General features: G+C 43.9%; 1 protein-coding gene across 4 annotated transcripts in view; it reads left to right on the top strand.

The window, feature by feature from the left end:
* HSPBAP1 (HSPB1 associated protein 1) overlaps positions 1-17,304 on the top strand; it is a 75,166-nt gene that overhangs the window by 43,690 nt on the left and 14,172 nt on the right. For all 4 annotated transcript variants that reach the window (XM_077830211.1, XM_077830208.1, XM_077830209.1 and 1 more), the window contains exons 4-5: positions 2,761-2,897; positions 14,241-14,412. In XM_077830211.1, the coding sequence (XP_077686337.1) occupies positions 2,761-2,897; positions 14,241-14,412 (309 nt within the window). The remainder of the gene's footprint in view (positions 1-2,760; positions 2,898-14,240; positions 14,413-17,304) is intronic.

Genomic DNA, 17,304 nt, shown 5'->3' with positions numbered 1-17,304 from the left:
GGGCAGCCAGCACGTCCCTTGGCCTGCACCGCTTCCCAGAGCCCCCATTGGCCTGGAGCGGCGAACCACAACCAGTGGTTACCGCGATCGGCGGAACCTGCAGACGCGGCAGGTAAACAAACCGGTCCGGTGTGCCAGGGGTTTTCCCTGAACAAGCAGCGGACCGGCTTTGAGAACCACTTCTCTACATGACTGCCTCGAATTTTGGCCCTGTATATTCCTGCCCCGATGGACCCTTAGTTTATGGCACAAGATTGGGAGAATTACATAAAATAACCACATGCAGAACATCTACCTAAACTGCTATTTCAGTGGGTCAATAAGAAATTTTCTTGAGGGAAGCAACTGCCATTCCACCCACACAAGTACATACTTAGGACTTTAAGAATCTTATCTACTTATCATATGCTGACTGTACTGGCATGGAAGTGAAAGCCTGCAGTCCACTACAGACTGGCAGAAATTGCCAAGCACTACTGCACTTTTGTGCCACCCAAAAGTATTATTTGTAGTAGTTCTCCCCTGGTCTCCTATGAATTTGATGTTAACACCTTTTTCATTTAGATTTTATTTAGATTTACCAAAGGTGACTTGAAGGGGAAAAGAAAGCTAACTACATTGTTATTTATAGTGATTAATAGGGCCATTTAGAAGTTGTTTGAAATTTAGATTGCACTGTTTATCATTTACAGTTGTGTGGGTTAAGGTAATGATTCCATTATTCTAATCTATGAGCAGTATCTAGCATCTTACATTTTTTTTGTTCAGTTGATATTTTATTACAGCATTTGAAATATAAATCAGCAGCAAGATATATGCATGAAGTTTAAATAGAAATGAGACCTTTTAAAGTGATATACGGATACAGATTAACTTCATTATAAGCAGAAAACGAAATAAATGTAATTCACACGTAATGTGCCATCTGTTCGGGTTGGAACACCTCTTTGAGTGCATTTCTTCTTTCTGTAGCTTTTTTATTGTAAAAAAGAAGCCCATTGTGCCAAGATTTCAGTAATCCTACCAATTTCTTTTCAGCTCATTGTTTAAAAACTATTTTACCCACAATTGCTTCAAGTATTTACTATGGCTGCAGCATTTTCAAAGAGTTCTTTTAAATCGAATATTGATTGTATGCACTATCTTTCCATTTAAATTGTAAAAAAATACAAAAACTATTTAGGTGTGAGATTAAAGTGTAGAGATATTATGCTTAACTTTTCACTGAAATAATTATACTGGATTTTAAGTTTTATGTCTGTGGAAAGCTCTATGAGCAATTTTTCCTTTTTGATTTCGACAAAAGTTTATTAGGCTATTGTATTTTTTTAATTATATTTTTAAAATCAAGATATCTCTAAGAGTACCTCATTTGTTTTGAAAGATTCCAGAATATGGATTCATGGCAGTAATAATTATTATCTAGCTATATTGCTTTTCATCTATAGGTCTCAAAGTACTTTACAAAGGAGGTATCATTATCCCCATTTTACAGATGGGGGAAACTGCAGCTCAGACTTGCTCAATGCCACCCAACAGGCCAGTGGCAGAACTAGGAATAGAACTCAGATCATCTAAGTCTCAGTTTAGGACTCTATCCATTAGACAATATTGCCTGCCTCAGGATAAATATTTTCTAATAGACAAATCCCCTGCCCAGCAGCTGGCCAGACTATTTAGGGTGTGCTCTGGTCCTGGGGGGGCAGGCTGGGGGTGTAGATGGGAATCTCTTACCGCAAACTAGGGAGAACCATTCAAGGGAAAACCACCCAAGCTCATGCATTATGGGTCACTACCACGCTATGTATCCTCATATGCCTTTTGCACCAAAGAAAGGAGGATGGGAGGATCCAAACGCTGGTGGATTCCTCTGCCGCCCTCCTCCATAACAGTTATGCTTTTGTCCTTCCCCATCTCCCTTTACAGCAGAACTGCATCGAGTTAGCTGCCCAGGATGCTTCCCCGGCTGCAAAGGCAGGAGCAGGACTATTATACAAAACCATTATACAAAAGGAGGAGAAATTTTCAGACATCGAGGACAGAGGATACAAAAACTTTAGCCACTCAAGTGGAGAAAGAGAAAGGGCTGAATGTTTTGGAAATTGTGGTGGTAGTGACAAGACGTATAAGAAGAAAGAGAGGAGTCAGAGGTGCTACACAGATCATGGAACGGGTTGAAAAAACAGTGAAGATTTTATGAAAATGTTGTTTCTTTCTTTTGTTGAAATTTTAGATTGACATTTTTCAACCAGGAATTCATTCCTCTACCATCGGCTCTGGAGACAGGAGGATGATGAGGGTTTAGGAAGAAAAATAAGAAACTCAGCTTATTGTTGGAGAGACATTTAGATATAGGGACAGGGCAGGAATGGAGAGGTAGATTTCAGAATCTTCTGCATAGACAATCAGGGCTCAGGAGGTCATCCAAGGATAAGATTTAGAGGGAGAAGAGGAGCAGGCCATGAATGGGATCCCTTGTGGGATCCCTATATGGAGGGGAATAGGAGGAACAGAAAAAGATGAAAAGGAAAGTGATCAGAGAGGTAATGAGAGAAGAGAAACATAAGAGGACAGGGTGACAGAAGTTGAAGAATGATAAGATGTCTTCGCTCACATGAAGTGAGCTGTAGCTCACGAAAGCTTAGGCTCAAATAAATTGGTTAGTCTCTAAGGTGCCACACGTACTCCTTTTCTTTTTGCGAATACAGACTAACACGGCTGTTACTCTGAAACCTATCAATAACTTTGTCTCTGCAACAGGATATAATGTGGTCTGATTTTGGTTTCCCTGGAAGAAATGGAAAGGAGAGCACGTTGTGGATTGGCTCAGCCGGAGCAAACACTCCTTGTCATTTGGATTCCTATGGCTGCAATTTAGTACTACAGATACAAGGAAGGTAACCATAAATATTTATGTTTGTGCAGAATTTACAGAGGGAACTTTTACTATAAACCAGCCTTCGGGTATTTTAATTGTTAACTCTTCAAACCATTTTAATTTTCTGAAGCCTTCAGTGATCCAGCACAGCTGAGTGTGTTTTTCTTTTGGAAGTGATGAAAGGCTTGAGGGTTTGGTGCATAATTTACATTTTGACAGGTTTCAGAGTAGCAGCCCTGTTAGTCTGTATCCGCAAAAAGAAAAGGAGTACTTGTGGCACCTTAAAAGGTGCCACAAGTACTCCTTTTCTATTTACATTTTGTTATGTTTGAGGAAGGAGAGTCTTTGTTTACCTATATTTTTTTAATTGTCATTGTAAATTATACAGGATTTACAGAGGGAACTTTTACTATAAACCAGCCTTGTGCTGGGCCTATTTTATATATCTAAAATAAATAAATATTTTAAAACATCAATAGTTATGAGTTGAGCAGGATGGGGTTAAGAGGCTAGGAAGGTTTGGTTGGTTTTTTTGTGTTTTGCAATAAAAAAATATGGAAATAAACTAATCTAGGCCAGTGGTTCTAAACCAGGGATGCAGAGGTCTTCCAGGGAGTACATCAACTCATTAAGATATGTGCTTAGTTTTAGAACAGGCTACATAAAAAGCACTAGCAAAGTCAGTACAAACTAAAATTTCATAGAAACAGTGACTTGTTTATACTACTCTATATACTGTACCCTGAAATATAAATACAATATTTATATTCCAATTGATTTTATAATTATATGATAAAAATGGGAAGGTAAGCAATTTTTCAGTAATAGTATGCAGTGACACTTGTATTTTTATGTCTGATTTTGTAAGCAAGTAGTTTTTAAGTAAGATTAAACTTGAGGTATGCAAGACAAATCACTCTTGAAAGGGGTACAGTAGTTTGGAAAGGTTGAGAGCCACTGCTGTAGGCTAAAGCCTCTAATCACCTGTTAGAATTGATTCAAAAGGGAAACATTAGGACAGTAGCAGCCAGCTCTGAGGAAAGTTAAAAGGGACACTTCAAGGCTTGAAATTCAAATGTGCGGCCTGTCTTTTTGTTGTTCATTCTTCCTGTTTGCAAATCCCATGCAATTCTTCTTTCCCTTAAGTATTTGCTTTAGTTTCCTTTAAAAAAAAATCTATTAAACCCAACCCCAGTTAGCAACTATCCAAGAACAAAGCAGTTTGTATATACTTGTGTCAGACATTCCAGTGTACGGTGGGGGTGGGCAGAATAGCTTGCCAGTGGGGTTTTAATGTGATTAATTAAATCACTGTGTTTTGGGAAGGATAGTCTTGTGACTAAGGCATAAGACTGGGCCCTGCATTGCTGCAAGGCTTTTATCTCAGTGGTCCTGCATCTTTCAAACAGCATTAGTTATACTTAGCTCACAGATGTGTTTTCATGGATGTTTGTAAAGAGATTTGAGATCCTCATATGGGAGGCACAAGAGGCCCAATTCAACAAATACTATTCACCATAGTGCTTATTACCATGAGCAGTCCCACTGACTTCAGAGACACTATGTGCTGTCCTATCCAGGTACAGTAGTACATGTTTGGGGGATCTACTGCATGACAGAATTGCCCCCCAGCTGTCCTTATAGTTTATACACTTTGGAATTCCAGACTCCAGCATGGAATGTTGGACAGAATTCTGGGTCTGCTCTGCAGATTTGTCTGCCTTCCCAAAATTACTTCCTCTCTCTGGAAAAGCGAATTCCCTGGTTCTGTTTGCTTGCTCCTCCCTGTGACAGAATATGCATAAAACCTTCAAGCAGACTGGAAACAAAATCCTTTTCCTTCTCAGAACAAGAAGAACGTAAAGCTTTTCAAAGAGGCTGCATGTTAAGACAGTTTGTGGATCCCTTGCAGAGCAGAGACACAGTAAAGCCTTTTTAACTGGCTGGCAAACAACAACAACCAACAAAACAGGCTTACACTGAAGTTAGTGGTGCTGCCTCCTCAGTACAGCCACTGAGCTACCCCTAGCCCTTTGCTGCTAACACGCGTTTCCTCTTATGTGTTTCAGACTGGCTTCTTGAGAGGCTAGCAGGCTATACTGCTGTATTGTGGTCCTGCTCATATAACCGTTGCCTTCCTGCATAGAACCCAGGCCTGGAGCCCCATGGCTTTCTAAGCTAGTCACTCTCCTGTCCCTTCCCAGGGCGTTGTGGTTGTGCAAAATATTACTGTAATTGAGTTTCGGAAATAAGTAAACTATTTAAACTGAAAATTCTCTCTGGTGCCAGCTGCTTAGCAGTAGCTTTTATTATCTGTACCAAGAAATGTCAGCAACCTGTGGTACTCCCATCTGTGCTGATCTCTCTGGTTCTGGCTACTTTTCTGTTCCCATCTCTTCTGGTTTTGTGCCACTTGGCTTTCTTCATGTCTCATGTTCAGATCTGTGACTTAGAACTGACAACTAGATTCACTAGGCAAGTATGTAAGAGCTAAGTGGCATGAAAACAGGAGAGGAACAAGAAGTGGGGAAGCAGCCAGAATCTGGAAGTAAGAGAGGAGCAGCGCAGATTGTTTTAACCTTGCTTCAAAGTGCTGCCTTCTGTTTTTCCAGTCCATGGTGTCCGTAAATATGCGGGTCACTGCTGTATTGATTAGATGGCTACTCTTAAAACATTTCATAAATTCACCATTTGGGCTATTACTTTAATTACTCCTACTCTGGTTATTTCCATCATATAATGTATTCTACTTATAAATTGTTATTTATAGGCCTGTTTACTTTGCCTCGTGTATTAGCCATTCAGCAGTATGGATAAATATATGCAGAAATTACCTGGTAAGAAGATTTATTTATATTATACATAAACTGATGCTCCAAGGTCTGGCAAACTCAACATTTTTTTCAGTGCAGCATGTGCAATTTAAATAGATTGTAAACTCTTTGGGATATGGTCCATCTCTCCCGTTTGTTCTGCACAGCATGGTGCATGCTGATGGAGTACCTGCACCACGGGTCACAGCTAGGAATTAAGTGTGGGACTTTACACTCTAAAGCATAGTCCTCTACTACTAGAGTTAAGATCCCATTAAGTGGGAGCAGTAGTAGGCTCTTATCACTATGTGGACTAGCTACTATAGACATCATGACCCTTACCTGGTGTGTTATGCTGACAATACTGAGGCATTGGGGTTTTTTTAGGCCGATGGGGAGCTCTCTTCCTTCGGCATAGCGTGTCTTCACCAGACGCACTGCAATCGCTCAGCTGTATTGGCTGCGCTGTACGTATAGACATATCCTAATCCAAAGTTGCACCAGACCCTGTCATAATCAGAGATGCAAAACCTGCAGAAGTATCTCCACTGCTACAATGATCAACACCCTCCCACAACACACCTTTCGAAGTCCATGGATCCTACAAATGCCTATCACAACATGCGGTATATCTCATGCAGTGCACTAAATGCCCCAAAAACAACCATGTGAGTGAAACTCTCTACACTCTCAGATGAACTCAGACAGAAAAATGACAAAAAACAAAAATACTTTATCACCTGTAGGTGAACACTTTTCACAAAGAGATTCTTCAAAGAAAACCAACACGCTTTCAAAAGACAAGTCTGGGAGCTTAAATTCATAACTCTACTAGATACTACAAATCATGGACTGAACAGAGACACTGGATTTATGGTTTATTATAACAATCTGTAACCCACTAACTCCCCCCCCCCCTTTTTTTTTTTTTTGACCTATGACTGCAAAGGTGTTAACGGGCCACTCCATCTTGAATGGTCTCCACCTTGAATCGTCCCTTTAGATTAGAATATGTACTTACTACTGATGCTAAACAATCTGTTCCACCTTATCTTTCCCATACCTGAAGAAGAGCTCTGTAGCTTAAAAGCTTGTCTCTCACCGATAAACGTTGATCCAATAAAAGATATTACCTCTCCCACCTTGTCTTGCTAATCACATATCTATCTAACTTACATCTTTATACCATACTCCTAACTATGGTAGATGAGCACCAAGTTGTTATGGATTAGTAAATTAAATAACAATTAACTTTGTGATTAACAGGTGAATATGAAGGTATGTCTACACTACGGAATTAGCTCGAATTTATAGAAGTTGGTTTTTTAGAAATCGGTTTTATATATTCGAGTGTGTGTGTCCCCACAGAAAATGCTCTAAGTGCATTAACTCGGCGGAGTGCTTCCACAGTACCGAGGCAATCGTCGACTTCTGGAGCGTTGCACTGTGGGTGGCTATCCCACAGTTCCCGCAGTCTCCGCTGTCCATTGGAATTCTGGGTTGAGATCCCAATGCCTGATGGGGCTAAAACATTGTCGCGGGTGGTTCTGGGTACATATCGTCAGGCCCCCGTTCCCTCCCTCCCTCCGTGAAAGCAAGGGCAGACAATTGTTTCGCGCCTTTTTTCCTGAGTTACCTGTGCAGACGCCATACCACGGCAAGCATGGAGCCCGCTCAGGTAACAGTCACCCTAGGTCTCCTGGGTGCTGGCAGACGCAGTACTGCATTGCTACACAGTAGCAGCAACCCATTGCCTTGTGGCAGCAGACGGTGCAATATGACTGGTAGTCGTCATCGTCATGTCCGAGGTGCTCCTGGCCACGTCGGCTGGGAGCGCCTGGGCAGATATGGGCGCAGAGACTAAATTTGGAGTGACTTGACCAGGTCATTCTCTTTAGTCCTGCAGTCAGTCCTATTGAACCGTCTTATGGTGAGCAGGCAGGCGATACGGATTGCTAGCAGTCGTACTGTACCATCTTCTGCTGGGCAGGCAAGAGATGAGACTGGCTAGCATTCGTATTGCACCATCTTCTGCCGAGCAGCCATGAGATGTGGATGGCATGCAGTCCTTCTGCACCGTCTGCTGCCAGCCAAAGATGTAAAAGATAGATGGAGTGGATCAAAACAAGAAATAGACCAGATTTGTTTTGTACTCATTTGCTTCCCCCCCCCTCCCCCATCTAGGGGACTCATTCCTCTAGGTCACACTGCAGTCACTCACAGAGAAGGTGCAATGAGGTAAATCTAGCCATGTATCAATCAGAGGCCAGACTAACCTCCTTGTTCCAATAAGAACAATAACTTAGGTGCACCATTTCTTATTGGAACCCTCCGTGAAGTCCTGCCTGAAATACTCCTTGATGTAAAGCCACCCCCTTTGTTGATTTTAGCTCCCTGAAGCCAACTCTGTAAGCCGTGTCGGTAGAAGCCCCTCCCTCCATCAGAGCAATGGCAGACAATCGTTCCGTGCCTTTTTTCTGTGCGGACGCCATACCAAGGCAAGCATGGAGACCGCTCAGCTCACTTTGGCAATTAGGAGCACATTAAACACCACACGCATTATCCAGCAGTATATGCAGCACCAGAACCTGGCAGAGCGATACCGGGCAAGGAGGCGACGTCAGCGCGGTCACGTGAGTGATCAGGACATGGACACAGATTTCTCTGAAAGCACGGGCCCTGCCAATGCATGCATCATGGTGCTAATGGGGCAGGTTCATGCTGTGGAACGCCGATTCTGGGCTCGGGAAACAAGCACAGACTGGTGGGACCGCATAGTGTTGCAGGTCTGGAACGATTCCCAGTGGCTGCGAAACTTTCGCATGCGTAAGGGCACTTTCATGGAACTTTGTGACTTGCTTTCCCCTGCCCTGAAGTGCATGAATACCAAGATGAGAGTAGCCCTCAAAGTTGAGAAGCGAGTGGCGATAGCCCTGTGGAAGCTTGCAGCGCCAGACAGCTACCGGTCAGTTGGGAATCAGTTTGGAGTGGGCAAATCTACTGTGGGGGCTGCTGTGATGCAAGTAGCCCACGCAATCAAAGATTTGCTGATATCAAGGGTAGTGACCCTGGGAAATGTGCAGGTCATAGTGGATGGCTTTGCTGCAATGGGATTCCCTAACTGTGGTGGGGCCATAGACGGAACCCATATCCCTGTCTTGGCACCAGAGCACCAAGCCGCCGAGTACATAAACCGCAAGGGGTACTTTTCGATAGTGCTGCAAGCTCTGGTGGATCACAAGGGACGTTTCACCAACATCAACGTGGGATGGCCAGGAAAGGTACATGACGCTCGCATCTTCAGGAACTCTGGTCTGTTTCAAAAGCTGCAGGAAGGGACTTTATTCCCAGACCAGAAAATAACTGTTGGGGATGTTGAAATGCCTATATGTATCCTTGGGGACCCAGCCTACCCCTTAATGCCATGGCTCATGAAGCCGTACACAGGCAGCCTGGACAGTAGTCAGGAGCTGTTCAACTACAGGCCGAGCAAGTGCAGAATGGTGGTAGAATGTGCATTTGGACGTTTAAAGGCGCGCTGGCGCAGTTTACTGACTCACTTAGACCTCAGCAAAACCAATATTCCCACTGTTATTACTGCTTGCGGTGTGCTCCACAATATCTGTGAGAGTAAGGGGGAGACGTTTATGGCGGGGTGGGAGGTTGAGGCAAATCGCCTGGCTGCTGGTTACGCGCAGCCAGACACCAGGGCGGTTAGAAGAGCACAGGAGGGTGTGGTATGCATCAGAGAAGCTTTGAAAACAAGTTTCATGACTGGCCAGGCTACGGTGTGAAAGTTCTGTTTGTTTCCCCTTGATGAAACCCCCCGCCCCTTGGTTCACTCTACTTCCCTGCAATCTAACCACCCTCCCCTTTTCCCTTTAATCATTGCTTGCAGAGGCAATAAAGTCATTGTTGCTTCACATTCGTGCATTCTTTATTCATTCATCACACAAATAGGGGGATGACTACCAAGGTAGCCCAGGAGGGGTGGTGGAGGAGGGAAGGAAAAGACTTTAATAAGACTAAAGAGGATCTTAGGGACAATGGTAGCATGATAAATGGGAATGAGGATATGGAGGTAGACATCACCATATCTGAGGTAGAAGCGAAACTCAAACAGCTTAATGGGACTAAATCGGGGGGCCCAGATAATCTTCATCCAAGAATATTAAAAGAATTGGCACAAGAAATTGCAAGCCCATTAGCAAGAATTTTTAATGAATCTGTAAACTCAGGGGTTGTACCGTATGATTGGAGGATTGCTAACATAGTTCCTATTTTTAAGAAAGGGAAAAAAAGTGATCCAAGTAATTATAGGCCTGTTAGTTTGACATCTGTAGTATGCAAGGTCTTGGAAAAAATTTTGAAGGAGAAGGTAGTTAAGGACATTGAAGTCAATGGTAAATGGGACAAAATACAACATGGTTTTACAAAAGGTAGATCGTGCCAAACCAACCTGATCTCCTTCTTTGAGAAAGTAACAGATTTTTTAGATAAAGGAAACGCAGTGGATCTAATTTACTTAGATTTTAGTAAGGCGTTTGATACGGTGCCACATGGGGAATTATTAGTTAAATTGGATAAGATGGGCATCAATAGGAATATTGAAAGGTGGATAGGGAATTGGTTAAAGGGGAGACTACAACGGGTCCTACTGAAAGGTGAACTGTCAAGTTGGAGGGAGGTTACCAGTGGAGTTCCTCAGGGATCGGTTTTGGGACCAATCTTATTTAATCTTTTTATTACTGACCTCCGCACAAAAAGTGGGAGTGTGCTACTAAAGTTTGCAGATGATACAAAGCTGGGAGGTATTGCTAATTTAGAGAAGGACAGGGATACCCTACAGGAGGATCTGGATGACCTTGTAAACTGGAGTAATAGGAACAGGATGAAATTTAATAGTGAGAAGTGTAAGGTCATGCATTTAGGGATTAATAACAAGAATTTTAGTTATAAGCTAGGGACGCATCAACTAGAAGTAACGGAGGAGGAAAAGGACCTTGGAGTATTGGTTGATCATAGGATGACTATGAGCTGCCAATGTGATATGGCTGTGAAAAAAGCTAATGTCGTCTTGGGATGCATCAGGAGAGGTATTTCCAGTAGGGATAAGGAGGTTTTAGTACCGTTATATAAGGCACTGGTGAGACCTCACCTGGAGTACTGTGTGCAGTTCTGGTCTCCCATGTTTAAGAAGGATGAATTCAAACTGGAACAGGTACAGAGAAGGGCTACTAGGATGATCCGAGGAATGGAAAACTTGTCTTATGAAAGGAGACTCAGGGAGCTTGGCTTGTTTAGCTTAACTAAAAGAAGGCTGAGGGGAGATATGATTGCTCTCTATAAATATATCAGAGGGATAAATACCAGAGAGGGAGAGGAATTATTTAAACTCAGTACCAATGTGGACACAAGAACAAATGGATATAAACTGGCCACTAGGAAATTTAGATTAGAAATTAGACGAAGGTTTCTAACCATCAGAGGAGTGAAGTTTTGGAATAGCCTTCCGAGGGAAGTAGTGGGGGCAAAAGATCTATCTTGCTTTAAGATTAAACTCGATAAGTTTATGGAGGAGATGGTATGATGGGATAACATGGTTTTGGTAATTAAATATTCATGGTAAATAGGCCCAATGGCCTGTGATGGGTTTTAGATGGGGTAAGATCCAAGTTACCTGGGAAAGAATTTTCTGTAGTATCTGGCTGATGAACCTTGCCCATATGCTCAGGGTTTAGCTGATCGCCATATTTGGGGTCGGGAAGGAATTTTCCTCCAGGGCAGATTGGAAGAGGCCCTGGAGGTTTTTCGCCTTCCTCTGTAGCATGGGGCACGGGTCACTTGCTGGAGGATTCTCTGCTCCTTGAGGTCTTTAAACTACAATTTGAGGACTTCAATAGCACAGATATAGGTGTGAGGTTTTTTTTGTAGGAGTGGTGGGTGAAATTCTGTGGCCTGCGTTGTGCAGGAGGTCAGACTAGATGATCATAATGGTCCCTTCTGACCTAAATATCTATGAATCTATGAAAATGCCACACAGCACTTTAAAAGTTTACAACTTTAAAATTTATTGAATGCCAGCCTTCTTTTTTTGGGGCAATCCTCTGTAGTGGAGTGGCTGGTTGGCTGGTTGCCTCCCCCCACCGCGTGGCTACCCCCTCAACCCTCCCCCCTCCCCGTGGCTAACAGCGGGGAACATTTCTGTTCAGCCACAGGAAAACAGACCAGCAGGAACGGGCTCCTCTGAATGTCCTCTGAAGAAAAGCACCCTATTTCAACCAGGTGACCATGAATGATATCTCACTCTCCTGAGGATAACACAGAGAGATAAAGAACGGATGTTGTTTGAACGCCAGCAAACATATACACTGCAATGCTTTGTTGTACAATGATTCCCAAGTGCGTGTTACTGGCCTGGAGTGTCCTACCATGAAGGACGCAATAAGGCTGCCCTCCCCAGAAACCTTTTGCAAAGGCTTTGGGAGTACATCCAGGAGAGCCGCAAATGCCAGGGCAAAGTAATCCTTTCACATGCTTGCTTTTAAACCATGTATAGTATTTTAAAAGGTACACTCACCAGAGGTCCCTTCTCAGCCTGCCAGGTCCAGGAAGCAGCCTTGGGTGGGTTCGGGGCGTACTGGCTCCATGTCCAGGGTGAGAAACAGTTCCTGGCTGTCGGGAAAACCGGTTTCTCCACTTGCTTGCTGTGAGCTATCTACAACCTCCTCCTCATCATCTTTTTCGTCCCCAAAACCTGCTTCCATGTTGCCTCCATCTCCATTGAAGGAGTCAAACAACACGGCTGGGGTAGTGGTGGCTGAACCCCCTAAAATGGCATGCAGCTCATCATAGAAGCGGCATGTTTGGGGCTCTGACCCGGAGCGGCCGTTCGCCTCTCTGGTTTTCTGGTAGGCTTGCCTCAGCTTCTTCAGTTTCACGCAGCACTGCTTCGGGTCCCTGTTATGGCCTCTGTCCTTCATGCCCTGGGAGATTTTGACAAAGGTTTTGGCATTTCGAAAACTGGAACGGAGTTCTGATAGCACGGATTCCTCTCCCCATACAGCGATCAGATCCCGTACCTCCCGTTCAGTCCATGCTGGAGCTCTTTTGCGATTCTGGAACTCCATCATGGTCACCTGTGCTGATGAGCTCTGCATGGTCACCTGCAGCTTGCCACGCTGGCCAAACAGGAAATGAGATTCAAAAGTTCTCGGTTCTTTTCCTGTCTACCTGGCCAGTGCATCTGAGTTGAGAGTGCTGTCCAGAGCGGTCACAATGGAGCACTCTGGGATAGCTTCTGGAGGCCAATACCGTCGAATTGTGTCCACAGTCCCCCAAATTCGACCCGGCAAGGCCGATTTAAGCACTAATCCACTTGTCAGGGGTGGAGTAAGGAAATCGAATTTAAGAGCCCTTTAAGTCGAAATAACGGGCTTCATTGTGTGGACGGGTGCAGGTTTACATCGATTTAAACGCTGCTAAATTCGACCTAAAGTCCTAGTGTAGACCAGGGCTGAGAAATGTAGACTACAACATGTAGTAGAATATCAAAATTGTACTCCTATTACTATCAACATCACATACGTACAGTGCCCTATACTTATAGCAAGCGGGGATATTGCAGACAGTCAGTTAGTGAATCAAAATATATTTACCTAATGAAAATTTAATCTTCATCCGTGAGATCATGGTTCATAGGACAAACGTCAGGTGTTGTGAACACTTTGAGACCTAACTCTGTAAGAATCTACACTGTAATGTTACTCCTGCCGATGTAAGTTGCCCGCTACACTGACTTAATTCCACCTCCTCAAGAGGTGTAGCACTAGGTTGATGTAGTTAGGTTGGTGCGGTGTCAGGGTAGACACTTTTCAAAGTGGCAGCCGTGTTAGTCTGTTTCAGTAAAAACAATGAGGAGTTGTGGCACCTTGGAGAGTAACAAATTTATTTGGCCATTAGCTTTCGTGGGCTAAAACCCACTTCATCGGATGAATGTAGACACTGTGTTGCTTCCTTCAGACTGTCCTAGCAGACAGCCGAGCCCTGCCGCCCAGGGCTCTGGCTGTCAGTACCCCACGCAGACAGTTAAATCGGTGCAAGCGCTCCTGGCTAGGATGTGCACCGCCGACAGAAGAAGTTAGTGTGACCATGCAAAACCGATTTAATTACTACAGTGGCTGTCTGTCGACATAACTTAAGTCAACTTAATTTTGTAGGGTAGCGTTGCCCTGAGCATCCATAGGCTGTTCAGGTGCTCTGCAGAAGGAAGGCGAAACTAAATGGAAGAGCTACAGACTTTTTTTTTTATTCCCCTTGCAAAACTAATTGCTGAGAAGCTGCAAATCTTCCTTTTTAGTTAAAAATCTGTAGAATTTTTTTAAACCATTTTTAGTAGAACAGCCTGTAAGAACGGCATGTGTTCTCCCTGTGTAGGAGACGCAAACAGGCAGCAGATTTATGTTTTATTGACAACCTTGTGATTGCCTTCAGTCATCCATCATAACAGGCATTTACTGAATCAACTTTTATCTTCTCTCTCCTTTCAGGAAAAGATGGCACCTTTTCCCACCTGGCAACACCACTTTCCTTTATCCCACTAGGATCCCTTATGAGGAATCCAGCATATTCAGCAAAGTCAACGTTGTCAACCCTGATCTGAAACACTATCCTCAGTTCAGGAAAGCCCAGGCCCATGTGGTTACACTCAATCCAGGACAGGTACCACCCACACTTAGACTTTACGTTATTTTACATGAGCTAGGAAAAGACGACAGATCAGCTTTCCCCTTCCCCTCCACCAGTATACTTGAGATTTAATACAATTATCTGGCTACAGTAACTTGCTTTGCTCACTGTTATTGTTTTGCCTGACTTTTAAATGAGAACTGCCAACACTTTGAGGACTAGCTCAAAAGGCTGCCTAGTTTTATAGAAGTCCTTGCAAGTACTTACATATCCTCTTCTTAAAAAGGTAGTTTTGCAACTTTCGAGAGCAGTGCTCTAGCCTGTCTACTCCGAAACCTGGATGTTGTGTGAAGTGTACTTGATTAATGAGTAGGCAGAGCTAACAAAGAAACGTGATGATGGCGAAGAATAACCTTCACCATGGAAACGTTTGCCCAACTTCTTGCTTTAATAGTGGAATGTTTATAATGAGAATGTTTGCATCTATAGTGCACTTCACTGAAAGATTGTGTAGCGTTTTACAAGGGTGTCTGAGTATTAGTAACCCTATTTTAGTGATGAGGGAACCAATGGACTGAGAAATCAGTCTTTGAAAATCAAGCTATAAGTGAGTTGCACAGCATCACACATAGGGTTGCCAACTTTCTAATCGCACAAAACTGAACACCCTAGCCCCTTCCCTTCCCTGAGGCCACACCCAATTCCGCCCCTTCCCCTAGACCCTGTCTGCCGCTCACTACATTCCCCCTCCCTTGGTGGTTCACTCTCCCCCCCTCACACACTTTCATTGGGCTGGTGCAGGGAGTTGGGGTGCGCAAGGGGGTGAGGGCTCTAACTGGGGATGCAGGCTCCGGGGTGGGGCCAGAAATGAGTGTTTCAGGGTGCGGGAGGGGGCTCCGGGCAGGGACAGGGGGTTGGGATGCAGCAGGGGGCTCCAGGCTGGAGGTGGGGCAGAGGGGTTCGGTGTGTGGGAGGGGGCTCTGGGCTGGGGATGGGGGTTGGGGTGGAGATGAGGGGTTTGGGGTGCAGGAGGGGGCTCCAGGTAGTGGGGGGCTCAGGGCTGGGGGTTGGGTTTACCTCTGGTGGCTCCCGGTCAGTAGCCCAGCGGGGTTACGGCAGGCTTCCTGCCTGCCCTGACTCCGCGCTGCGCCCCGGAAGCTGCCAGCAGGTCTGCCTCCTAGGCAGAGGCGCAGCAGGTGGCTCGATACACTGCTCTTGCCCACAGGCACCACTGCCGCAGCTCCCATTGGTGCTCAGGGTGGAGGCAGCTTGCTGAGCCCCATGCCCTCCCCTCCACCCCACCTAGGAGCCGGACCAGCTGGATGCTTCCGGGGCACAGCGTGGAGCCAGGAGAGGTAGGGGCTAGCCTGCCTTAGCTCCACAGCACCACCGACCAGACTTTTAATGGCCCGGTCGGCAGTGCTGACCGGAGCCGCCAGCATTCCTTCTCGAGAATCCACCACGAACCTTGGTAAATTGTTCCAATGGTTAATTACTGTCACCGTTAAAAAATGTATGCCTTATTTCCAGTCTGAATTTGTCTAGCTTCAACTTACAGCCATTTACTGCATTAGTTACCCATTTTATATTTAGCAATGCACATTCTTGTAAAGTGCTCCTGAAAATAGAAAGCTTAGAACTTTTCAAAGTAATTTTGTGTGCAGAGCCTATTAATGGTTTACACTATGTTAACTGTTAACAGTGCCAAAAACTAAATTAATGGTTTTGCCATTTGCCCTCCTTACGGCAATAGTGGGGGTGAGGGGTCTTGATACTAAATTATTAATTTTTGCTTAATATCAGTAAAACTGTGTTTATTTAGCATAGCATTATCTACAGTGCCAGGCACTGCTATTGCAATTTATAACCTCTGTCTGAATGATTCAGTTTGATAATGACTCTATAATATGATTTTAATTAGGCTTAAACTAATTACAAATTAATCTTTGTTAAGAATGAAGGTCTTAGGTCAGCTCAGTAGTACGCCGTGCCATGAAGAGATATGTTCGCGCACGCACACACACACAGAACAGATAGTGACTTGGGGTAGTGAGGAAGTGTCTCCATCCATTCCACAGCAGACTCTTACAGCAGTCTCATCCAATACTTCTCCGCCACAAGGATGGTGTTACTGGCTTGGGACCTTTATTGTTTGAGAGAGAAGGAAGGAATAACCTAAAAGGATGCCATTATTAATGATGGAGAAGATTCCTAAATAATAAAGACTTTGATATCCACTCAGTTTCCCTCTTTCAGATGGGAATTAATACAATTACTTTAGGATTTGCAATCAGATTTATTTTGTGGTAATTTATAGTAATCTCCACTCCTTCTTGGGGAGTGAACAAAATGTTTTGGATTAGATACTGTAACAAACAGGATTGAAAAATAAAGACAAAGGTGTTCTTGGGTATTCAGGAAAGCAACTGCATGTAGGCTGAGTGCAGCTTTGAATATCAAATAAAATTAATGTTTCTAATGCCACCTTCTGGCCAATATGTTTAATTTCATCAGTTTGCTATAAGCAATTTTCTGTGCTCATTTGCAAAGTTTAACGCAATATCCCCTCATTAGTACATTGGGCCCTTATATATTCGTACAATGTGCTTTGATTATAACATTTTGTGCTCTTCAATCCCTTATCACTGGAAGAATAGGATTCTATTCCCAATTTAACTAGCTGTATAAAGACTGCATTAGTTTTAAAAAAAGACTTTAGTTTAAACATGACTTGTGGCTGTGGGCTAAATTCCTAATAAAGCCCCAATTCAACCTCCAATTTTGTATCCACAATATATTTTGGATGCACATGATAACACTGAGACATCTAACTGTTTGGAGGATCATCCAGGTAGCTGGAGGTCTCAAAGCCAGTGTTTGAACCTGCAAGTGACTGAATTCACAAAATTGCAAGCTCAGACAATT

This window comes from Eretmochelys imbricata, chromosome 11 (assembly GCF_965152235.1).
Source record: "Eretmochelys imbricata isolate rEreImb1 chromosome 11, rEreImb1.hap1, whole genome shotgun sequence".
NCBI lineage: Eukaryota > Metazoa > Chordata > Testudines > Cheloniidae > Eretmochelys > Eretmochelys imbricata.
The sequence above is the reverse complement of the archived record's forward strand: the minus strand, read 5'-3'. Positions and strand labels throughout refer to the sequence as shown.